The sequence below is a fragment of the Sus scrofa genome, chromosome 8, assembly GCF_054392235.1.
Source record: "Sus scrofa isolate SSC_HxYL_T2T_F1_AM1 chromosome 8, Sscrofa_HxYL_maternal_Yorkshire_Landrace_v2.0, whole genome shotgun sequence".
Taxonomy (NCBI): domain Eukaryota; kingdom Metazoa; phylum Chordata; class Mammalia; order Artiodactyla; family Suidae; genus Sus; species Sus scrofa.
Genome location: NC_139390.1, coordinates 92,337,056 through 92,363,509, shown reverse-complemented (window position 1 = coordinate 92,363,509; position 26,454 = coordinate 92,337,056). Strand labels below are relative to the sequence as shown.

Here is a 26,454-nt window from a genome sequence, read left to right as displayed (position 1 = left end):
TTTTAATTTAGGCCGCTAGAAAATAAAATGCCACATCTGTCTTTAATAATAAGTTGGAGCTGACTTAGGATCATTAAACTTTGGCCTCCTGTCAGTGCTTCATGCATAGTTTCTTTTTTTCAAACTACCATTTGTCTGAGAACATGGAAACTCAAAATCAAATAATTTCCTTCTCATTATATCCTTTTTCTGTCTGATGTCATTATTAAATTCTGCACTTGCCACAAAAAAAAAAAAAGGCTATTAGTCTGAGTTCTTGGTATTATTTACAGGTCTGTTTCAGCTGCATGCTAACACTGAAACATTTGCTCTAAGACTATAAAAAAAAAATCCGTAGGACAATTACAGTTTTCACTATCTTATTGAGCTCTGTACCTTGTGTGAAAGTTTTGCTATCATTTGCAAATTTTGTTTGCTTACTTTTTTGACTGTTTGAGCTAATGCTCCATTAGAAGCAGTGCTTGAAGTAATTGTACAACTTCAGGATGCTAGCAAAGGTGTGGTTGAAGTAATAATCAAACTTTGATGTGGTCAAAGTAATTATTAAACTTCAGGATGCTGACAGTGATGTGGTTCTTTTGACCAAAGGGCTTGGAAAGGTCAGTATTAGTGTTAGATAGCTACCTTTATTCATGTCTCTGATGTTTCCCTCTAGATAAGGAGACATCCACTGCTGTATCAGCTCTGGCCACTCCTCCTGCCTTCGGTCTGGCCCCTGGGACTCACCTGATGGTGAGTGTGGGATGTGGGGTGTGGGACAGCACATGCCTTGCTCTCCCTTTTTCTCTGCTCTTCCTGATCCAGCTCCACCCTTTATTGTCTCAGTCATCCAGAATGCTAGCAATGAAGTCCCTGATCACCAGGGAGCACAGTCCTCCTTTAACTCCACCTGTCACTGTGACCTCTCTTTCTAAGCCTTGCATGGCTATTTTATTCCTCAAACTAATTAAAACTCTGATCTCACCAAGAATGTCCTTATAAACTCTCAGATCTTTTAAAGGAAAGACATATCTTTTTCTGACTTATTATCTATGACTCAAGGTAATCCCTGAAACAACAACAATAATAGCAGACATCTGTGACCCTATCAGTGGCACTAATGTATAGTGAAACCCCATTTTCCAACTTCTTCTCCCCCACTTACTCTGTTCAGAGATGTATCTGGAAATATACAGCCGCCATGGACCAGGGGAACTGTCTTCTGGATCTGATCATATCTTCCATCTCCTTTCTTTATCCTAAGGAAAAGGAGGTGGTGATGCTGATGGCACATGAGTCAAGACATTAGAGAAACATGGAAGGAAGTCATTTTATGAGCATAGTCGACTTGGATCCTACAGAGAAGATGGTAAGTTTGCCCTGATGAAAGAGCAGAAGAGATGGGGGCTGATGAACTAACTCAAGAGGTCATGAGTAAATGAGGCTAATTGTTTAGAGATGACAGAAGAAGAAATTATGTTCTTTGTTGCTCTGGACTTCAAAATATTTTGGGGTGAAAGGGCTCACTCTCAAACCATGATGGTCATTCTATAAGCTAAACTTGAATCAAGGCTTACAGCTGATACTGAGTTGTTTTCTCCTATGTTTACCGTATTGCCTTTGCAATGTCATTGTATAAGGTCCTTTGGGCTCAAAATAGAATTATGTGTATAATGCAGACAAATGAGTCAAGTCAATATCACAATGTTTTATGATTTAGCAGTAAACATTAGAAAGGGAAATTAGGCATTGCTGTAATCATCCCTCCCCCCCCTTAAAAATGGAGATAGAGTGGAAAATGTGAACTTGAGAAGCAAGTTTGGACATTCTGTAGCCTATGAAAATGTGCACATTTACCATCCATCTCCTGGGCTGCTGAGGCTCTCCCACTAGCATTGTCTAGAGATTCTTAGCAAAGAGGAAAAGTTGATCTGGGTGCTCTTGCCCTCAGGTGTAATGGATGTGCCGACCCTCAGAATACCTGGCAAATCACTGGCCATTCTTGAGTGAAATTTTCCTGCCCATTACCCCGATGGAAGGATAGCCATGTGAGTAATGATTCTTACCCCCATTCTAGTGGGATAAAGCTGGTTATATTTAGGGAGACTAACTGACCCAAGGGCAGTCTGTCAAAGACTAGCTAGAGTGCTCTTAGGCAAGTGGTCTACTTTAAGGGGGAAAAAAGAGCCAATATAATCCTCCACTTCAGGAATTTGAACTAAGTTTTAGTAGCAGGCAGTATTTGAGGTTAAAAATGGGGACATGTGGCTATAACGGGCAGAAAATGTGAATAAGCAGAAGAAGCATGTTGACAAAGGTGGGATGGATAGGCAAAGAGGAGCAGAGAAAGACATCTGCTTTTGGCAACTTGAGAGATGCCATTAGAGGCAGAAGAGAATGAAGGCGTATCTAGTCCTCAGGGTCACCTTGCTGATGGCATCCTAGTCGTGCCCATTCCGGTCCATGGGTCTCCTTTCAATAAGTTCTTGTTTCCATAAAGTTAGTTGAGTGGATCTCTGCTCCTTGAATCCAAACCACCAAATTATATTTTCAACACAGAATGAAATAACACATGTTTATTGTTAAATATTTCTACAGATTTCCCCCAGTTTAGCTCTAGTGGCAAAATGTGTGTTTCCTTTTAAGCGTAAATGAGCAAGACCACAAAAATTAGGTTCTTATGCAGCAACAGGTTTTTTGTTTGTTTGTTTGTTTTTTGCTATTGTAAAATAGAAATATCTGAGCTGTTAAGTTTATGTTGTAACATGCTATTGGGGACTGTCAGAGCAAAGCACCTGTTGTTGTACTTTCTTCAGGCATAAAATCCAGTGTGATAATTTTTCAAAAATATTTTTTAAAAAGTTTTTTTTTCATACATTTTCTATAATTGAATTTAATCTGAGCTCTCACTATACCTACTGTCAGAAAACTGAATCTAGTCAGTTCTGTAAACTCACTTCAGTGTTTTCTCAGTCATTTCAGGCTCCGCACACTAGGGGGTATTTATAGCTTGTGGGGGAACAGGCCCTGGGTTATTGCTGGCGTGTGGATTCCTGCCCATGTAACATGTCCTGGGTCAACTTTTGCCATTGATTCATTCTTGTATCCACTGAGATGGCCCTGCACCTGTTTTAGTCTCCTTGGGAATTGTTCAGTGCCTCTCAAACTGTTTATAATGAAGGGTGATTTTTCCCTCTAATTTTTTGTTAACCAATTTAGCATGCAACTTATGTGACATGCATCTCAGCACATGAAGGTGAAACCAAAAATTAGTCTATACCTTTCTCAATAGGGGAGTCCACTGATCACGCATTTGGATGTTGTGATAATGTCAAATTGCTCTGAAAGTTTCAAGGGCTTACTCTTAATTTTTGTACATATTTCATCACGGACACTTAATACCAGTTCATGGACTGTGAACTAAAATTCATATTTTATAGAAAGACAAGAAAAATTAAACACAAAAAATTTTCTCTGCCCTTTGGCTTCCTGTCTACTGTGCATTGTGTATTGGCGTTATGCATGCACCAAACCTCCCCGCTGGCAGAAATATCTGCTCAGCTGTAAAGAGCAATGTTCTCCCAGCATCAATAAGACAACACCTGAAAGATCACACTCCTTGTTGATCTGGTAAGGGATCTCAATGGTGGCTAGATCTGGGTTGTGTAAACTCTCAGTAATACATCATTTAATGTATAGCCTCTGTCTCAAAAAACTATAACTGTGTTTTGACTTCTAACAGGTGGAACAGTTGTCAGAGCTTTCTGAGATGCTCTTCTCAGGTTATAATCCTCAAATTTGGCTCAAATACAATTTCCCACTTCTTTCATAGATGGACTATTGATTAATTTTTATCACAGCATCCCTCCCCATCCTTGGACCTCACTTTGAGCAGCAATGGAGGCGATCATTCTTTTCCGTGGGTCCCCCTGTTGAAACACTCTTTAAGTCATCAGCTCACTCAGCTATCTTGTGTACTGGGAAATTCTAGAATATTCTTCTGTGTTTCTTGGAAGAGACTTGGTGTTCGGACTCAAAATTCTCTGCCTGAGCACTCACCAGCCCTGTGGTGGTGGGCATGCAATATTCCTCTGGAGTTTTGTCCCCTCCATATGCTTCATGAGAAAGGAAGATACGGGGTCTCCATCCCCCAGCTTTTCTGCTCTTGGACACTGAGACTCATCTTGGGATTTATCATGACTCATACCCACCTGGTTTGAGTTCTGGGAAGGGTAGGGACACCTGGCCTTTCTTAGGGACTTATCAGTATCTAATCTCTCTTTAGTATCTCCTTTCTTAAATTCTTTCCTGTCTTAGATTAGGCAACACTATTCTAGTTTTGAGAGTGGGGGTAAGAATAAACTGGTGCTTTATTTCTTTTCTTTTTAGTCTTTAATTTATAGAATATACTTTATATTCTTACTTCATTAAGGCTTAATTTTGAGAAACTAAAAGACAGACAAAAACCATCTTTTAATAACCACTCCCCTCACCAAATATCCTCTTTGACACAGCATTTTCCTTGCTGTAAAGTCATTATTTTTAAATCCCAAAGTCAAGACTTTTATCTGCATTCAGCTATACTGGCTCTTGGCCAAAACAATGAGTCCCCTTGAATGGGGAGTGGTAAGAAACTTTGGGAATTTCACCAAAATAACCCTGCTGCCTGAGAACACATGCCACCTTGAAAATGTTGTGGTTACAAAGAAATCTGCCTTTGATTTCTTATTTCTTACTTTTCAAATATTTAGACTATGTTACCATAAATTTCAGGAAGGTTTGGCAGCTATGGCCTTTGGATGGAAACATGTGTTTAGCAATGAGCCTGAAATATCGCTTCTATTCTCATGGGATGAGAGAGGGGAAGAGTTTGTGTGATGTGCAATCCACGTTATTGGGTATCAGCTATAGTTTTCTTTCAAGCTTCCTTGGGATTATTGCGAATATATGACAGAATATTTGGGATATCTTGGAACCTCTGTATAGTAAGGTATGATATCTAATGGGCCATGCTAGCCTCTTCTTTGAGGATGAGATTTTCTCATTCCAGTGAAAAATAAGTCACTAATATAATTTGCTTTGGTTTAAGTTTCATGACTGGTAGAATGTCCGTTTCTAAATGTGAAGACCTATACAAATCCATGCATCTAATCTTTTTCCCTCTCCTATTTTGGGATGCCCAGGGCTTGTTATAGCCACGTAGGATGATTTGAGACACAAAGTCAATTATTTTGGCAGCTTGGTGCTGAGGGCAGGGACTCCACTGCCAGGATGATCACTGGCTGGGATCAGGAGACTCTCAAACTGTTTTGTTGTGCCAAAAAACCCCCACAGTATTTGGAGAGCTAGGGATATTGAAAGACAGCTTGGAACTAAGGAGAGCAGGTTTCTCTCAAGAACTTATTAGGAAATGTAAGATTATAGACCCAGCCTCCACATAAAGGGTTTATTCTAGTGGAAGGCATAGATAATAATAGCTCTCATCTGGGGAATAGGTAGTGGCACCTATGAAAATTGAACATGCACAACAGAAACTCCATCTCCTTCCCACTCTCTCTCCCTCTGCTCCTCCTCCCTCTCTCCTTCTTTTCTTTCTTTTTTTTGGAAGGAACTAATCAGACAGACCAGGGTTGGGAGGTTGTCTCTGCTGTTTGTGATTAATGTCTTCTTGGACAAATGATGTAATTTATATGCTTCACTACGTTCTCCTTAGTGCAGATAATAAAATACATTTGCAAGGTCAGTGTGTGGATACTTGAGAAAAGAGCTCTCTACTGGGACACTGTGAACTTGGCCTATCGTACTTTAAATTTATATAGTACTATATTATACTCTATGGTGGTTGGGTTTTAAAAAATAAAGATTTCTTTTGGTGTGCTGTGGTTAGTGTGCTCTGAGCAGAGGGCTTGGAGTGAGTTTAACAGACAACCCCAGGGAAGTGATTCTTTGCAGAAGCCTTGGGCCAATGGAAGCTGGCTTCATACTGCAAGTGTTTTAGCAGGCAGATAGCTAGGTCTGAGCAGAGAAAGGGGGCCACGGACCAGGTGGCAGGAAACCATGCATCTTGTAAACAGCGAGTGTCCATGGGTAAAGAAAAGCAGGAACCTCTAGACTGATAGGAAACTACACATTTTGGGGTGATATGTGTCCTGGAGACAGACAAAGAAAGGTGGGAAAAGGCATGAATCTCTAGCATCTGAATGTAACCTGTTTCTCATTATAACCTCATTACCATAAAATTAGCCTTGCAGATAAAATTTCCCACCATGCACCATGGCCCTGACACTTCCTAGCAGGGCTAAATAAGGACAAAAATCCCTCCTCCCTTTGGGAAGGTGGAGCGGAATGAATATCAGGGATTACAACTGGACTCTCAAGCCCCTCTTTACCCAATGAATATTCCGCCCCTTCATTTGTATGCCCCTCAGAACAGGCTCAAGAAACACAGGGCAGATGCTCACCTGTCTGCCCACCTCCTCTCTGGAGGCATATTTCTTACTTAAACACTTACTTTACTTTCTCCATTTCCATTTTGTTTCTGAATTTCTTCTGGGATGAGATAAGAGGAACACGAGGACGTCTAAAAACTTCATTGCTCTGCTGGAATATGGCTTAAGCCTTAAAGAGTTCATGGCTTAGTAAAAGTCTAAGATGGTAGCAAAAAGAGTCTCAGATGGTTTCAGTAGCAGAGTTCATCCCTTTCGGGGGATTTGCATTTTATCACCCAGGCACTCCTTCCCTTTTGTGCCCAGTATATCCTCACTTTCTTCCTCAAGGCTGCAAGGCTTTGCGAATGATGCTGGTACTGGCTTCTCCTTTACAGGAACCATGTAAATGACTGGGATTGAGGTGCAACCCTAGTTACCTTGCTCTCCCACTTGCTTTGTCCTGTGACTTTGATTTCTTTAGAAAGCTGGTGAGGAGACTGAGTTCCAGCCAGAGGTATTATGGCTTATAAATGGAGGTGCCTGTTTGAATCCAGGTCTGTTGAATTAAACGTGGGTGATCTTCCCAGGGTATGATACCTGGATTGTCATGTTCCTTTCTGATAGTTGGTCTTCCAGACTCTTTTCTGTGTACTTATACCCTGATCCTCTATTCTAACCCTCATCTCATACTTCAGGCATATTGTGATTGATTGCTTACCACGTTTTGTCCTCCGATACCTGCCAGCCCTTTACGACTGGCCTTAGCTTTCCTGCTAAAGTCCATTATACTGTTATCAAAATCTGTTGCTCACGTAGCTCCCCACCTTCCAGTTGCTCGTGTTCTAAGGTTTAGCTCATACAGCATTTGGCAATCTTTTCTCCCAGATCTAACATTGAATTTCCTTTTTTTTTTTTTTTTTTTTTTTTGTCTTTTTGCCTTTTCTAGGGCCACTCCGGTGGCATATGGAGGTTCCCAGGCTAGGGGTCGAATCGGAGCTGTAGCCACCGGCCTATGCCAGAGCCACAGTAATGCGGGATCTGAGCCTTGTCTGCACAGTTCATGGCAATGCCGGATCCTTAACCCACTAAGCAAGGCCAGGGGTCAAACCTGCAACCTCATGGTTCCTAGTCGAATTCATTAACCACTGAGCCATGACGGGAACTCCCCAAATTTCCTTTTTAACAACACATCTCTCTGTATTACTTTGATTCATGTGAACTTTTCAGAGTTACTGCAAATTAACATTCACCATGAGTTCAAAATTAGAGAGAAAATAATGTCAAGTTTAAATAAAAGCAAGAATATCTAGAATTAATGTAAAGAATTTGGATTTAACTTTCTAATAGAATATGAGTCATTTCCCAAACACAGTTTGATATAGGGAGAATTTTGTGTGTATTTGGCCATATGAATTTATATTTACTTTATATTTACTTTAGTCTTATAAAATGGTCAGTGGCGAGAACACAGAGAGTTGAAAGAAGAGTAAGTAGCATTAGAAAACATGAGCTTTAGCAGTACAAAAATTGAATCTATACGTGCTTTTTAAAAGCTGTCTGAAAATCAGAAAAGACTCAGATTGTATTATAAAAGTTCTGTTCCTTTCCCAAAGTCAACTAACTTAAAAAAGGTCATAGAAATCTGATTGTCCCTTCACACTTTATAATGAATAGGAATGAAATAAAACATTTTCAAAGATACTATAAAATGATTCAAAATAAGTTACTAAATAGACATTTTAACAAGAGAATAAAATTTAGACAATATATGATCTGAATTGAAAAGGGAGAAAGAAATCAGCTTATAAGAGAAGGCCAACAGTTGATTTGAAAGTATTAAAACTAAATATTTATTTGTTCCTTTACAAATTGCAACTGGAGATTACAGTTTTTTGTGTGTGTTTTTAGTGGAATTATTTTTCTAACTACCAATTGCTTTATGGCTACGGACTGTCAAAAGGAGCCTGTTAATGAGATCCAGTTAGATCAAAGGAAGTTCAAAGGAATCTCTGAAAACCACAAACACCATCAGAAAAATGCCTATTTGAATGTATCATTTTATGCAGCTGAAAGAAAGCAACAAGAAATGATGTTTAAATTTTAGTGCTTTACAGGCATCCAGCTTTTGTTTAGGTGTTTTGCATTTTCCCAACATGACTGAACTTCTAAATGTCATAACTTCTAGCAGAGAGTGGCAGCCGCTTCTTATTGAAAACTCCTAGCATGAAATGTAATTAATTATAGGTCTATATGAAAGGAGCTGTGGAAAGATATCAGTGTTCTACCATCTGAGCAGGTGGCCATTAGGGGAAGGAGGAAGAAGAGGCAGAGATGTTTATGGTCTGTGATGTTCATATTCTGCTACAACCTCTAGATGTTATAATCAAAACATTCAAGATCTTTGAATTTTTTTTGAAATTTTTAAAAAATTTACTTATTTATTTTTCTGCTGTACAGCTTGGGGGCCAAGATAAACTTACATGTATACATTTTTTTTTCCACCCTTCGTTCTGTTACAATATAAGTATCTAGACATAGTTCTCAATGCTACTCAGCAGGATCTCCTTGTAAATCCATTCCAAGTTGTATCCGATAACCCCAAGCTCCCAATCCCTCCCACTTCCTCCCTCTCCCCCCGGGCAGCCACAAGTCTATTCTCCAGATCCATGATTTTCTTTTCTGTGGAAATGTTCATTTGTGCTGTATATTAGATTCCAGTTATAAGTGAAATCATATGGTATTTGTCTTTGTCTTTCTGACTTATTTCACTCAGTATGAGAGTCTCTAGTTCCACCCATGTTGCTATAAATGGTATTATGTCATTCTTTTTTTGGCTGAGTAGTATTCCATTGTGTATATATACCACTTCTTCCGAATCCAATCCTCTGTCGATGGACATTTGGGTTGTTTCCATGTCCTGGCTATTGTGAATAGTGCTGCAATGAACATGTGGGTGCATGTGTCTCTTTTAAGTAGAGTTTTGTCTGGATAGATGCCCAAGAGTGGGATTGTAGGGTCATATGGAAGTTCTATGTGTAGATTTCTAAGGTATCTCCAAACTGTTCTCCATAGTGGCTGTACCAGTTTACATTCCCACCAGCAGTGCAGGAGGGTTCCCTTTTCTCCACAGCCCCTCCAGCACTTGTTATTTGTAGACCTATTAATGATGGCCATTCTGACTGGTGTGAGGTGGTATCTCATGGTAGTTTTGATTTGCATTTCTCTTGTAATCAGTGATGCTGATTTTTTTTTTTTCATGTGTTTGCTGGCCATCTGTATATTTCCTTGGAGAGTAGTCTATTCAGGTCTTTTGCCCATTTTTCCATTGGGTGATTGGCTTTTTTGCTGTTGAGTTGTATAAGTTGTTTATATATCCTAGAGATTAAGCCCTTGTCGGTTGCATCATTTGAAACTATTTTCTCCCATTTTGTAAGTTGTCTTTTTGTTTTCTTTTTGGTTTCCTTTGCTGTGCAAAAGCTTTTCAGTTTGATGAGGTCCCATGGGTTTATTTTTGCTCTTATTTCTGTTGCCTTGGGAGACTGACCTGAGAAAATATTCATGATGTTGATGTCAGAGAGTGTTTTGCCTATGTTTTCTTCTAGGAGTTTGATGGTGTCCTGTTGTATATTTAAGTCTTTCAGCCATTTTGAGTTTATTTGTGTGCATGGTGTGAGGGTGTGTTCTCGTTTCATTGCTTTGCATGCAGCTGTCCAGGTTTCCCAGCAATGCTTGCTGAATAGACTTTCTTTTTCCCATTTTATGTTCTTGCCTCCGTTGTCAAAGATTAACTGACCATAGGTGTCAGGGTTTATTTCCGGGTTCTCTATTCTGTTCCATTGGTCTGTCTGTCTGTTTTGGTACCAGTACCACACTGTTTTGATGACTGTGTCTTTGTAGTATTTCTTGAAGTCTGGGAGAGTTATGCCTCCTGCTTGGTTTTTGTTTCTCAGGATTGCTTTGGCAACTCTGGGTCTTTTGTTGTTCCATATAAATGTTTGGATTGTTTGTTCTAGTTCTGTGAAAAATATCATGGGTAATTTGATAGGGATTGCATTGAATCTGTAGAATGCTTTGGGTAGTATGGCCATTTTCACAATATTGATTTTCCCAATCCAGGAACATGGAATATCTTTCCATTTCTTTACATCTTCTTTGATTTCTTTGATTAAAGTTTTATAGTTCTTGGAATATAAGTCCTTTACCTCCTTGGTCAGGTGTATTCCCAGGTATTTGATTTTGTGAGGTGCAATTTTAAAAGGTATTGTATTTTTGTATCCCTTTTCTAATATTTCATTGTTGATATCTAGAAATGCAACTGACTTCTGAATGTTAATCTTATATTTTACTACTTTGCTGAATTTATTAATCAGTTCAAGTAGTTTTGGGGTTGAGTCCTTAGGGTTTTCTATGTATAGTACCATGTCATCTGCATACAGTGACAGTTTGATCTCTTCTCTTCCTATATGGATGCTTTTTATTTCTTTTGTTTGTCTAATTGCTGTGGCTAGGGCTTCCAAAACTATGTTGAAGAGCAGTGGTGAGAGTGGGCATCCCTGTCTTGTTCCAGATTTGAGTGAGAAGGCTTTCAGTTTTTCTCTGTTGAGTATTATATTTGCTGTGGGTTTGTCATAAATGGCTTTGATTGTGTTCAGGAATGTTCCCTGTATACCCACTTTGGCGAGGGTCTTGATCATGAATGGATGTTGGACATTGTCAAATGCTTTTTCTGCGTCTATTGAGATGATCATATGATTTTTGACTTTTCTTTTGTTAATGTGGTGTATGACGTTAATTGATTTGCGTATGTTGAACCATCCTTGTGAACCTGGGATGAACCCTACCTGGTTATGGTGTATGATCTTTTTTATATGTTGTTGGATTTGGTTGGCTAAAATTTTGTTGAGAATTTTTCTGTCTATATTCATCAAAGATATTGGCCAATAGTTTTCTTTTTTGGTGTTATCTTTGTCTGGTTTTGGAATTAGGGTAATGGTGGGTGGCATCATAGAATGTCTTTAGGAGTATTCCTTCTTCTTCAACCTTTTGAAAGAGTTTAAGGAGGATGGGCACCAATTCCTCTTTATATGTTTGATAGAATTCACCTGTGAAGCCATCTGGTCCTGGACTTTTATTTGTAGGGAGTGATTTTATGACCTCTTCAATTTCATTTCTAGTGATCGGTCTGTTCAGTTGGTCTGTTTCTACTTGATTCAGTTTTGGCAGGCTGTAAGATTCTAGAAAATTGTCCATTTCTTCCAGCTTGTCAACCTTGTTGCCGTATAGTTGTTCATAGTATTCTCTTATGGTTTTTTGTATTTCTGCTGTATCTGTTGTGATTTCTCCTTTTTCATTTCTAATTTTGTTTATTTGGGTTCTTTCTCTCCTCTTCTTGGTGAGTCTAGCCAGGGGTTTGTCAATTTTGTTTACCTTTTCAAAGAAATCAACCACAGGAATAGAAATGAGACAAACCTACTACATGGAGACTAAACAACATGCTACTGAAAAACCAACGGGTCAATGAGGAAATCAAGAAGGAAATTAAAAAAGACCTGGAGACAAATGATAATGAAGATACAACCTCTCAAAATCTATGGGACACTGCAAAAGCAATGCTCAGAGGGAAATTCATAGCGATGCAGGCCTTTCTCAAAAAAGAAGAAAGATCTCAAATTGACAACTTAACCCTCCTCCTAAACAAATTAGAAAAAGAAGAACAAAAAAGACCTAAAGTCAGCAGAAGGAAGGAAATTATAAAGATCAAAGAAGAAATCAATAAAATAGAGATTCAAAAAACAATAGAAAATTAATAAAACCAAGATCTTTGAATATTGAAAATGAATTATTAGTTTCATTCAAAATTCCATCTAGATCATTTAAAATGTACTCTCTGACCACAAATTCTTTGAGAAGGTTGGCTCATAAAAATAATGCAAGCTTGTGAAGAATGGACATTATCATCTAAATTCCTTGCAGCCGGTGAAAGGAAAGCCCAAATACTTTAATGAAGATTTTTGTTCTCGTGTGAATAAGAAAAGAATTTTTTCAGCCCACGTTGACAGGATATTTTACGCAAGTCATTAAAAAGAAAGTGATTGCACAAAACTCCTTTCAAAAGGAAATAGCAGGACCCATTAGAGAAGTTTTAGCATTGGGAATGAAGCTAAGGCCTATCAGAAAAATTTTTGTGGGTTGAAGAATGGGAAAGTTAAAGCCTTTCCTCACTATCACGGACCTTTTTCCTAAAGTGATGCTCTAAATTCTTGTTATCTAAACCTCCATCTGTAATGTATATACATTTAAGTATACAACAAAGATCTCAGCTGATTCAAACTAGATTCTCTGGTAATGGTTTTACCAGGTTTGTTGGAAAGGGCATAAATCCCTGGAGCTGGTCTGTTAAGGTGATTCTCAACCTGATTCTCAACCTGAGAGATTTTTCCTCCCATGGGACATTGAGTAAAAAATGTCTGGAGCCATTTTGGATGTCAAAGCTGGGAATATGGGGTACTAGTTATCAAATAGTGGATAGAATAAGGGATGGTACTAAATATCCTGCAATGCATGGGGCAGCCCCTTGCATGCAGAATTATCCAGTCCATAAAGTGAACAGCATAGACTGAGAAACCCTGGAATGGGTATAAAATAGACAGTGATGAAAGGATGGTTTTCAAGAGAGAGATAAACCTACCACCATAATGAAGACGTCGAGTCCACAGAGAAGATAGTTCCTGTCAATATTGCATACGGGCGCACATGCACACATTTGCTCCTCAGCTTAACTCATAGCATTCCAGCACATATTGGTGCCTCTACAAACACTTCAGTAGTAGTGGAACTTCTGATTTTCAGGCAGAAGGTGAGCTTTTGATGGGGGAAAATAACCATTTTATTCTATATGAGTGTCCTGTTGTTCTTGTGAAGCATCAGAATGTGACTAAAACGGGCATTTCAGTCTCTATACCTGGCAGTTGACTTTAGCTTGGTCTGATAGCAGAACTTTTACACTCTCAATATGTTTGGGAATGAAAAATTGGAAAACTGTTTTTAGAGAATGATTTAAATAGAAGACTACTGACATCACTCCGAAATTTTTCAGAAAAAAATATTTAGAATTTTGAAAGAATAAAGTTGATAAAATGGATTCTACCAAAAAACACATTATTTGAATGATTTAATAGAGAATTTTGGCCCCAGGACAAAGTTGGTGTTTCCTGAAATGAATTTGCTTATTTCTTAAGGATGTGAGAGTCAAAATTTCTAGCTGATGTTGACAACACTTTATAGTAGAGACAAGGATCATTGATATTCTTCATGCAGTGGGAAAAAAAAATACAACAGCCATTGTCAATTTTGAGTTACTAAAATAAGGATATCTGACTTAAAGATCTGTTGACGGCAGACCTATTCTTCTTTGGCCACTGTAAATTGCAATCAGTATTCTTTTGTACTGGAAATTTGTTAAGGCCTCATCAGCATTTCAAGAGTTATCTGTATTTTTGTAGAAATTCAAGAATTAGACATTATGTGTAAAAATGTTTTATTCTAGAGGTGAAAACTCTGATCAAGAGATGACTAGTATATTTGACAATAAGCAATGTTGGCTTAATTTAGCATTTATGTACTGCCATTAGAATGAAAAATAATCTATGTGGCATTTGGAATATTTTAAAAATGTACTAGGAATCCGCTTACCTTCAAATGCACTCTCTGGCCTTACCTGCCGTAGATAACTGATCCATGGCTTTCTTGCACAGTAATAACCCTGTTTTCTGTAATCTTTGTGTTCCCTTGCCCACTTGCAAATCGTTAATGCTATGCTTCCCACTGAGAGCGTTCCAGCTCACCCTTCATCTCTGGTGGAACTCAATGAATGTAGAAGATGGCATCTCTCTAATCTGGCAGGGAGACCCCTGAGCTTGTCAGAGAATAGTGAGCTTCCATGAAAAGTGTCCTAGGACAATGGTAGAAATCAATTCTCTTTCTGGGTACTCCCTTCACACCTTAAGAGGCTTATTGTGTAGGTGTTCCTTTTAATGTACTATGATGAAGATGCTGATGTTGTTCTTATGAACTGAGACTTAGAAAAGTGCATTTTTGCATTTATGACCAAATGTCTAGCTTCTCTTTGATTAAATCAAGTTAGCCCATTTGAATAATTTGAGAGAAGAGTACCTAAAGCCAGAAAGGAAGTAGCTTTAATTTACATTTTAGTAGCCCTCTAAAGTCAGGACTCAGAAGCCCAAAACTAAGCTCAAGATGTAAATCATCAAGATATCCATCATTCCCATTTCCCTTCATATTTTTCTTCCTAATTAGAAAGCTCAGGGGCAAGTGTTCACATGTCTGAGTATTTTATATTTGAGAATTTAACACCCTTATAAAATAATATTGAATCATCTGGAGTTATGATGATACAGTTGATGATAGAATTGTTGCTATGGTAGTCTCCAGCCACAAGCGGCTGTTTAAATTTAAATTAATTAGAATTAAGGAGTTTCTGTCATGATTCAGTGGTAACAAACCTGGCTGGTATCCATGAGGATGCAGGTTTGATCCCTGGCCTTGCTTGATTAAAGGATCCGGCATGCCGTGAGCTGTGGTGTAGGTTGCAGACGTGGCTCAGATCTGGCATTGCTGTGACTCTGGCATAGGTCATCAACAACAGCTCTGATTTGACCCCTAGCCTGGGAACTCCCACCTCCTATGGGCATGGGCCTAAAAATACAAAAAGAATTAATTAAAATTAAGCAAAATTAAAAATCACTTTCTCAGTTGCACTAGTCACATCCCAAGGGCTTGATGGCCACATGTGACTAGTGGCTATTGTATTGGACAAGGTAAGTACAGAACATTTTTCTCATTGCAGAATTTTCTTTTGGATGGTGTTGATGATCTAGAACAAGCTATTGTTAGCAAAAGTCACTAAAATGTAGATAGTTAATGTCTCCTTTTACTATTTGTGAGTTTCTAAAGAAGTTTAGTGAAAGTCTTTCAATATGATGCTGCTATAAATTTTTGTGAGAAAGACACCAACGTGATGATTAATTTTATGTCTACTTGACTGAGTGCCCAGACATTTGGCTAAACTTTATTCTGGGTGTGCCTGTGAGGGTGTTTCTGAATGAAATTAACATTTGAATCAATAGTGAGTAAAGCAGATTGCCCTTCTTAGTGTGGGTAGATATTATTCCCTTATCAGATAAATGATTTGCAAATATTTTCTCCCACACTCTAGGTTACCTTTTAATTGCTGATGGTTTCCTTTGCTGTGCAGAACTTGTTAGTTTGATGTAGTCCTACTTGTTTATTTTTGTTTATTTTCATCTTTGCTTTTGCGGTCGAATCCAAAAATCATCACTGCACAGTCAATTAATGGTCTGGATAGAACACAAAGGCTGAGTTAAGAGGTAATTCCTTCTGTATGGTGGCTTGAACTGGAACATTGGTCTTTTCTAGCTTTGATTTTTTGGGGGTCCTGAGACTGCCCGCTTTCTGACTAGCCTTACACCATCAGCTTTCATGGTTCTCAGGCCTTCAGATTTGGACCGGAAATACACAGTGGCTCTCTTGGGTCTCCTGATTTCAGATCTTGGGCCCTCTCAGCCTCCATAAATTGTGTGAGCCAATTCTTTATAATAAATCTCTGTAACACGTAGCACGATGTTGGACAAATACATGCATTGTAGGGTAATATTATAGATCTATCATATATATGTATATATTAATATATATACTGAAGTATAAATTTTCTCTGGAGTAGATATACTAATGTATAAATTTTCTTTGACTAACACATCAAGAAAGAAAGGGAAAAAGGTTTTGGTAAATAATTGAACAGTAAAATTTGTTCCTTGGGTTTTCTTTCTTTATATCTTATGAAGATCCAGCAAGGACATGATTCAGTAAGAGAGACAATCTATGAAGGAGGGGAAGGTAAAAGGGGCAAAGACACCAGAAACAACCAGATAGTGCAAATATGCACAGAAAGGAAGATATGAGAGTTATGTAATAAATTATAAGTTTGGTAGAAACAAAATTTCCAAGTAGCCAAAAAAAATTATGAAGCTGAAAATCATATGTCATAATTCAAGGTGAATCTTAGACACTTAAAAACGTAATTGATTATTCTTAAGATGCCTTCCTGGTGACTTAGTAGTTTAAGAATTCTGTTACATTGGATAGAATAAAAATGGCTGTACCTGGGTCTTCATAAAGAATAGCTCCTGTGCTCTGGGACCTGAGCAGTAGATCAATGGTGAGAGATTTGAAGCTCACATTTAGCCTGCACCTTATTTTATACTGTGGTTTAGCAGCATATAAAAGACCATTGACTCATCAGTATGTGCAAACAAATAAGCAAACACTCATTCTTCTTCATGATTGAAGAAATAAACAAGAGTGGTATTAATTATCTGGCTAAAATAAATTATAATAAATGCAAACTCATTACTGTTGAAATCGATGCATGCATAGCAGAAGGTACATTTATTGAAGTCAACATACTTAATTACATTTGGAGTAATAAAGAGAGTAGGCATGAAGTCCAATGTCTCTTGAGTCTACACATTAATTTTGATCTAATTTTCTTCTCCTTGATGTTGAGAAAATGAAAAGGCAAATAAAATTAAGAGACCAACCTTAAGTTCATTAGCTTTGTTAACAGGGGATTATAAGCTGCTTGTACCATGTGTATTCCACATTGTGATCCAAGGAAAGGTCACTTGATTTAAAAGCCAGTAATGTTATTATAAGAATAAAGGTAGCCATATGGACTTTCTCATTTTACAAGAGTGCGGGAGACATATGTAATACTAAAGAGTCACAGTGACAAGGACAGAAGATACAGGAAATTTTGGCACTGTGGAAGGAAAGTGTCTTAGCTCAGGTGGCTATAATGGGATCCCGTAGACTGGGTAGCTTAGACAACATTCATTTCTCATAGCTTTGGAGACTGGGATGTTCAAGGTCAAAACACCAGCACATTTGGTTCTTGGTGAAGACTTACTTCCTGGCATGTAGACAGCTGCCTTCTTGTTGTGTGCTCATATGGCCTTTTCTGGGTGCCTCTACATGGTGAAACAGAGATAAAAACGGAGACAGATACGGAGATAGAGGTAGAGGTATAGAGATCTTCCTCTTCCTCTAAGGTCACTAATTCCATCATGACATTCCCACCCTCATGATCCAATATAAACCCAATTATCTCCCAAAGGTCTCCAAGTACAATCACACTGGAGGTTAGGGCTTCAACATATGAATTTGGGGGTGACATAAACATTCAGCCATAGCAGAGTCTATTCCTATGACACTTAAGCTTTTATCCCAGGACTTTATTCTTTTTTAATCTCTTTCTCTTACTCAAATGATGTCTAGATTTTTATTTACGTATTTATTTTGCTTTATATTCTTGGATACTTGCTGTCAGCACTGGAGTTTTTTGTGGTCTTGCTTAGCCTTTCAGATGTGGTTTACCCACTAAGATGTGAAAACTCCAGCTCAGACATCTTCACAGCACCCAGCACAATGTTGGGCAAATAGGTCTGTTGTTGAATACATAAATGTTAGATGAGGAAATGAAGAGCCAAACCCTTGTTATTCATTGTAGCAGATGACTCTGGCTGGAATGGCTTTTTCCCTATTGAGGAGAAAACAGTGTGATCAGATAATCGGCCTCCTGATTGTTCTTGTCATACCTCTTGGTTGATATAGATTCAGGCTCTGATTTAGATGACAGTACAGATTCAGATGACCCTTGAATAGTATAATTTGAACTGCATGGATTGACTTAGATGCAGGTTTTTTTTTTCTTTCTTTTTTTCACTTAGCACACACCACAATACTATACAATGCTAGGTTGTTGAAACCACAGATGCAGAACCTTGGATATAGGGTCTGACTATAGAGTTACACATGCAGACTTTTGCCTGCGGGGATCTGGCACCCCTAACCCCAAACATTCTTCAAAAGTCAGCTGTCCTGGGAGTTCCCATCGTGGCTCAGCAGAAATGAATCTGACTAGTATCCATGGAGGATGTGGGTTCAATCCCTGCCCTCACTCAGTGGCTTAAGGATCCAGCGTTGCCATGAGCTATTGTGTAGGTCGCAGTCATGGCTTGGATCCCACATTGCTGTGGCTATGGTGTAGGCCAGGGGCTAAAGCTCCAATTTGACCCCTAGCCTGGGAACTTCCATATGCCTCGGGTTCAGCCCTAAAAAGCAATAAATAAATAAACAAACAAATAAATAAAAATTAAAAAATGTCAACTATACTGATTTAGAAGAACCCATCCAATACTTCTTGGAAGATACAGGACTGTGGTGTCGCTTTGAATCACTGTGTTTGGTCAGCATTTCCTATGTAGCTTCATCCTTGGGTACATATGTTTTTAGCTTCTGAAAGACTATAATTTCTGTTGCTTTTCATCAGAAGAAATATTCGACTTTTAAAAATTCTGTTATCCATTATGGCTCACACACTCACACAATCACAGGGCTAGCTTAAGACAGCTATTAGTCAGCATTTCAGTAAGTTATCTGATTTTTAACATTTCCAGTTGATGAAATGAGAATGGATATATAAGCATTCAAAAAACAAAGGAATGTGATCTCTAATGGAGCAATGGCAAAACATTACATTGAAAAATGTCAAAAGTAAAGCTAAAACTAGTATACTTATCCTTTACACCAGAAGGAGGCTTCTCTAAAGCCCCGGAGGAAATCTAACTGAGCCAGATGCTCTGCTGTGAGCCCATTTTGGCCTGATGGGTGCTGTCAAAAAGTAAGAAAAGAGACTGATCCTTCTTCATATGTAGAATGAAGATATTGACCAGTAGATTCCCCAAAGTTGTTATTATGTGTATCAAGGAGAAGAAATTAACATGTTGGGTAATTAATTAGAGGATTTTCTGCTCCATTTGTCTTTATATTATTATATGCCCTCCTGTAAAGTTGGTAGTTTCCTGATAGTTTTATAGCAGAGATTTAAGACATTTAAGTGGAGCCCAAGTTAGTTCTGTCCCAGTTGGTTTATTCCAACAGTTCTCAATGGAGACAATTTTCCTCTTGGGACCCCAATCCTCAGGGACATTTGACAATGTCTGCAGATATTGCTGGTACCATATGAGAGTAAGGTATTTAATCTCAAATACTTTCATAGGTATTTCCTAAGACAAGGACTTTCTCTTACATACCACATTGCAAGGTCAGGGAATTAACATCAATACATTACAACTCTCATTTACAGAGAAAATTTGCCATGCAAATTTTGCTGATTGCCCAATACTGTCTTTTGTAGCAAAAGACTCCAGGTCAGAGTCACCTATTGTAGTTGTCATGCCTCTTTAGTGTCCTTCAGTCTAAGGCAATTCCTTATTTCCTTGATTTTATAACTTGGCACCTTTGAAGATAATAGAGTGGTTTATTTTTTAGAATGTCTCTCAGTCGGGTTTTGTGTGATGTGTCTTTATGATTAGATTAGAATCATTCGTTTTGGGCAGGAACATCACTGAAATTATACTGTATTCACTTACGTGGTATCTTTTCAGGTAGTGCCTGGTTTCCATTTGTTCCATAACTGATGATGTTTGCTTTGATAAAGGTGATGTCTCCATAGTTAGCCACCATAAAATATTTCATGTGGAAATACTTTGAAACTGTAACTATCCCGTTGTTTGTCAAACTTCCAACTTATTTATTTGAATATATGCAGACTTGTGGAAACATTTTATTCACTGGGTTATAATCCCTTATTATCATTATTTATTTTTATACTCAACTTGTCCCTGATTGGCTAGTGGTCACCCAGTCAGGTTATCTTTTGTATTCTTTTGACATATCCCTGTTCTTCATTGAGCCCTTCCTTGTTTTCTGGCACAAGTCTTCTTTAGACTGAATTATGTCCCCCCGGAATTCATATGTTGAAGTCCTAGCTCCTATCAGTGGAGGTGGAGTCTTTGGGAAATAATTAAGTTTAGGAGGTCATGAGGGTGGGGTCGTCATGATGGGATTATTGCCTTTAGGAAAAGAGACCAGGAAGCTTACTTTCTCTCTTTCTCCCCCCACCCCCACTCCTTCTTCCCCTTCTCCCAGGTCAGTGCACTCTCTCTCTCTCTTTCTCCATCTCTCTCTCCTTTTCCTTATCTCTCTCTCTTTCTCTCTCCTTTCCCCTCCCCTCCCTCTTTCTCTTATCCCCTCCCCCTCCTCCCCCCACGTAAATGCACTTTCTTGCTCTCTCTGCCATGTAAGGGCAAAGCAAAAGGGTAGCTGTCGGCAAGCCAGAACAAGAGAGCTTTCACCAGGACCCGAATCCGAATTGCCTGGCATTCAGAGCAAAGCACATCCCAGCCTCTGGAACTGTGAAAAATATAATTATTTTGCTTAAGGCTCACAGCCTGTGCATTTTTTTATGGCAGCCTGAAGGGGCCAAGACACAGGCCCATGTAACAACCCTGTCCCAGGTCTGGAATCCAATGCTATCTCCTCAGCTGTTCAGAACCTTGGACAACAGTAGTGCTCTTATTGTTTCCCTGGAATTTACTTTCTGCTTTGGGTTGTTTGCCCCAAATTTGAAAATCCATCTCACTCCCACAGGGTTCTAACGTCTGTCCTCTAAATTAACATGAATAAAAATCCTCAGGAACCTGGTTAATGCCTCATAATGCTCTAATAATGTGTGTACTTTTCCCTGTCAATTTTTATCCTCACTGCACCTCTCTTGGGGCTCCATGTTGGAACTGTGGGTTTTGGCTGGAGCTCTAGGTAAGTGCACTCATGTGGCCAGCTGGCAGGTCCTTGAGCCTCAGGGAGGATGCCTCTTTTGGTCTCATATTACACGGTAGGGCTGAGCAGCCTGGCTGGGTGTGGGGCTGGCTTTGGTTTTCCCTACTGAAGGAGAATGAAAGGGCAGGCTTGGGAACACAGGTACCGTGCCAACTGAATTAAAAACCATCTGAGTCTAGTTTCTCCTTTGCTCACTGCTGTTTCCAATTAGATATTTCATTTGGACTCCAGTGTGAAATACCCTTGGGATGGTGGGGGGAGATTGGATATCATTCTCTGCTTTGGTTTCTTCCATGCAGTTTTTCTCTTGAATTTCCTCTTGATCAACCTCATCACTTGCTGTAATACACATCTATGTCAAATACAGTAGAAGCACTTTTAGAGAGGAAGAGGGATGTCGAGAATTGTAACTTTACCAGTTAAGGACTTACTACCATACATAGTGTGTATTTTCTTTGTTTTTATTTACATACATGGATATTTTTCAGTTCTCTTTAAGAAATCAGGGACAACCACGTGAAAATGGTTTGGCCTGGGGCTTTTAAGGCAAGCAATCACTAAAAGTAATCTCCAAATTCACTGGAGAATTTCTTTGTAAAATGTGTTTGTTATAGTCAAGTGGAAATTGCATTGAAATGCATTGTGTCCGGCAGGATTTCTTGTAGGGTGTTCCACAGTGCCATTCTTCTTCACATGGATTTCCTTGCTGACTTAAGGCTCAGAATTCAGAAGGACAGAGGCTGTGGTAAAGGGATCCTAAAACAAAATTTGAGATATCCAAAGACGAAGGGCCCGAGCCTTTTCTTCACAATCCCTCCTGCGAGCACCAGCTTCTCAGCCTCAAGACTGGATTCCTAAAAACATGTAAAAGATACAAACATGTTCCTTGAGAACGGGTTGGAATAATTCTATAATAATTACGTGTTTTATTTTTAGTATTATAATAGATTCATTTTCTTCATTTTTTCATTCCAGTGATGGAACCTAGGAATTAGTGATGAGGGGGTGGGGTGGTGACCTGCTGAGGTGAAGTTATATTTGCCAGGTGCCTGAATGGGGGACTCTGGAGAGTATAAAGTCACTGGGCATCTGTGGAGAAAGCAGGGTAAGGGAGTAGATTGGGGCAGAGAGTTAAAGACTTCACAGTTGAGTGGAGGGAAGATGACTTGAACATGGCCACCAAAGAAAGTATGATATTCTCATGAGAACCAAGGATGTGAGCAGTTTGCAGGGAGTTCAGCACACACCTTGCTGTTGTGTTGCCTGCAAAGGGGCCTTATGATATTTGCACTCTCTCTCGGTGGCTCTTCAATTTTGTTGTATTTGTATGATGTGTACCTACAATTTAATTAATTGCTATTTATCAGGCACCATGCAAGCAGATGATATAATTTCATTTAATCCATTTAACATGAGGTAGTTTTTACTACCCACGTAGCCCCATTTGATAGGTGAAGAGTCTGATCTTCAAGGGCGAAATGAATCGATTAGCTCAGATTAGTACTGTAGAGCCAGGATTTGACTCGGTCTGTGTGACTTCAAAGACCATACTGTATTTCACAGAGGTGGTACTCAACAGAACCTCCAACTGAGGCCCAACCTTTTTGCTTTATGGCCAAAGACCATGGTTATGGAAGAATTTGGCTCTTTAGACATTCTGGACACTGGCCCTAGCTTTATAAGTACTACATTCTAACTAACTGGGATGACCATTTGCTTGCTGTGTCACTTAACTTTTGCTATGCAATAAACCACCCCCAAACTAGTGACCTTAAGAAAACATTGATTTAGTTCATGATTCTGTGTGATGGAAATCTGTTTGGGCTTGTTGGACATTCCATGTGATCAGGACCAGAATCAGTCCTTCTTGGCTGGACTCCATCCCATGTCTGGGAGCTTAATTTCCTCCATGGGTCCATCATCCCTCTGTAGGCTTGCCTGAGCTTGTTCACACAGTGGCAGAGGGCTTTTACGAGCAAAAAGGTAGCAGAAGCTTGAATATGTCCACACTTTTTTTTCTTTTTAGGGCTGCACTCATGGCATATGAAAGTTCCCAAGATAGGGGTCGAATTGGAGCTGTAGCTACTGGCCCATGTCACAGCCACAGCAGTGGTAGGATCCAAGCTGTGTCTGTGACCTCCACCATAGCTCAAGGCAATGCTGGATCCTTAACCCACTGAGTGAGGCCAGGAATCGAATCCTCATCCTCATGGATACTAGTCGGATTTGTTTCCACTGTGCCACAACGGGAACTCCTGTTAGCACTTTTTAAAGTCTGTCTTTGTGTCACCTTCACTAATGTCCTATTATCAAAGCTAGTCACATGTCCCACCAGGATTCAGAGTGGAGAAATAGATTTCTCTACCTAGAAGATTCTGCAGCATCCTTTGGCAAGGGCATCACACTACAAAGCTGTTACATTACAAACTCATGAGTGCAGGGAGGGAAAGAATTTGTGATCATTTATAAAATCACCAGGAATTCCCTGATGGCCTAGCAGTTAAAGATCCGGCATTGTCACTGCAGTGGTTTGGGTTATAGCTCTGGTGTGGTTTCACTCCCTGTCCTGGGAACTTCCTCATGCCACAGGTGAGGCCGAAAAAATAAAAACAAAAAAAACTCTTATACTTGCCTAATTCTGTCTAGTAAATTGAAAACAATTTAGTACTTCCCACACAGGAAAACCACACAAAAATTGGAGATGTGTCATAGAAAATGTTTATTATTACTGACAAATATGAAGCCCTCTGGTTGGTCAAATAGTGAAAACTGCTCATCATACTTAAGCAACTGAAGAAAATTGGACTGCCCTAGTCATCACTCATACTTATTTACAAGTTACCTTTTTTTTTTAAATTAGTAAAGGAATTCTAAAAATTGCTTATAAGTCAAGTATGAATTTTCCAAATGACTGTTATAAAGGCACCCAGGGAACAAAATAACCTTTGTTCCAACATGCTTTAAAATTTAGGAAAATCTGTTTATTTGAGCTTTGGATTTTCCCCATGAAGATTAAAAAGCAAGTGATTATGTAATTTAGAAAATCTTTGGGAAGTCATTTTTTTTTTTTCTGCCATGTCCAAGACATGAGAAATTTTCTGGGCCAGGGATTGAACCCATGCTGTAGCATCGACCTGAGCCACAGTCATGACAACACTGGATCCTTAACCTCCTAGGCCACCAGGGAACTCCAAGAAGTCAACTTTTTAAAGGCAATAACAAAGAAATGTCCCTTTAGGAAGAAAAGTTACCAACAAATGCTGTGGAGTAAATGAATTTCTATGACAAGAAGAGAGAAATCCTCTATCACATAAAGAAAAAGAGACTTTCACTGAGATTGTGCACCTGCAACATTTGGTTGTGGATTACGTGGAAGAAATGTTTTCAGTGCACTCTTCCCTTTCCTTCATTATGCCCTTGATTGCTACTTGGTCTGAATTTCTCCCCATGAAAGCACTAAATTATTTCATCTTGACTAGGGAACTGAGGACCTATTCACAGTATGGCCGCAAAAGTTGGAGCAGAAGCTCTCATATTGCTCTGCTTTGTTATTCTTGGCCAGATCTCATTCCCTTGAGGATAATGAACTCCCTCACAATTAATCCTTGTCAGCAGAAGACACTTTATGATATGAAATAAAAATAAAATTCCACCCCAAGATAGACAGTATAGATAGTTTGAGATATGAATGTGTTTCTATGTATTTGTCCACAGGAAACTGTAAAAAGAGATGACAGACTGTGAACCAGAACTTCTCTTGACCCCCCAGATAAGAAACGTCCCCTCACAAAATTCTAAATACATGTACTACCCCAGTTTCAAGCTCGGCTTTTCCAATTATTTTAATAACTGAATATGTACATGTTTTCCCCTTTGGCAAAAAAAAAAAAAAAAAAAAAGTAGGCAAGCAGGTTCAGATTAAGCTCTGGGAATTGTCTTTTTTTTTTTGGGGGGGGGGAGGGGGGCAAACCTTGGCTTTGAAGTATAAAACTCTAAGGTCAAATAAATTTAATATTTTTTTGGCCTTGAGATGATGATGAAGAAAACATTTGATGTTCTCTTGTGGCTTTTGGAAACCACATATTATTGGCCTCAGGTCCATTTTCTAAACACTGGTTTGCCAAAAGCAAGTTTCCAGAAGCTCATTTACCAGATTATGTTTTCTAAGTGGTAAATTTGCAGTGTGGCCAATTTCTGAATTGAGTGGAATCTGTGCTGCTGATCCCATGCAGAACCTCCATTCCTGCTGCTATGGCTGCTTTCTTCATGTGCCCATTGAACAATGGCAGAGGGGCTGGGGAAGGAAACTAGCTGGTATCCACAGAAAACAGTCTTCCAGTCTACCTGATTATTGAATTCCTCCTCCGTTGAGGTCATCCTTTGGTGAGCATGATATGAGACACAAATATCCTCACATCCTTTGCCTATTTATAGAGCTATATCCACATACCTCCCACCCAGACCTCCTTGACACCAATATTCCAGTTGTATTTCTTCTAAGTCTCTGACCTTCAAGCCAAACCATTAGTCACATAGCCTGGGGTTTGCTTGCTTCTAGGCAAAATGAATACCTAGAGTCTGTACTCAGTTCAGTTCAGAACAATTTTCTCTTTACCACAGTCCTGCAGAGCTTTCCCAAATGGGGCTATAGGACAGCTACAGGTGTCTTCTTTTAGGTGATTGTCTTTATATTGTGCAGAATCACCTATTTATAAACCAAGCTTGGATTTAGCTGGTTGTAGGGAGCTTCATAAGAACTGTTAAGTGTGGGTTGAGCTAAAGGAAGAAAATAGTAGGAATAGAGCCTATGTGACTTATGCCTTCGGGCCTGCTCTAACCCAGTTTCATCTATACCACTTCCATTTTATGATGGAGTGCATGCTCATCTTTGTGTCTTGTTAGGTTAGACAACACCCAGTTCACGAGAGGCATTTCAGATCATGCGGTAACTTGGTGACCCATGGTCTTGTGCTCAGTCTCTGTTAAAGCCCCATCACAGGCCCCAGATTTGTCTCTCAGAAGGAGAATATTTATATATAAAAAATGGCATGGCTTTGCTTTAATTGCTAAAGCTCTGGGCTGTACTTATAAGATTCTGCCAAAGGCTCTGTATAACATCTTTATCTGCCAATAACACTTCAAGCAGCAACAAATCTGATAGGTTATATAACTCATGTGGTGGAATAGCTTTGAAGGAGGAGTGGACCTGTTGTAGAGCCTTCTTTATTTAGGAGGGGGCAGGTGTATCTACTTGTTTTCTGTCCTAAGA

General features: G+C 39.1%; 1 protein-coding gene across 2 annotated transcripts in view; it reads left to right on the top strand.

Annotated features, from left to right (window-relative positions):
* The window catches only part of LOC102160366 (uncharacterized), a 229,294-nt gene that overhangs the window by 79,625 nt on the left and 123,215 nt on the right, over nucleotides 1–26,454 (top strand). Inside the window, exons 2-4 of one of the 2 annotated variants that reach the window (XM_084972837.1) lie at nucleotides 656–732; nucleotides 1,244–1,348; nucleotides 1,931–2,027. In XM_084972837.1, coding sequence (XP_084828963.1) covers nucleotides 656–732; nucleotides 1,244–1,288 — 122 coding nt within the window. In that variant the 3' untranslated portion in view covers nucleotides 1,289–1,348; nucleotides 1,931–2,027. The remainder of the gene's footprint in view (nucleotides 1–655; nucleotides 733–1,243; nucleotides 1,349–1,930; nucleotides 2,028–26,454) is intronic. The other variant, XM_084972836.1, reaches the window with a different exon arrangement.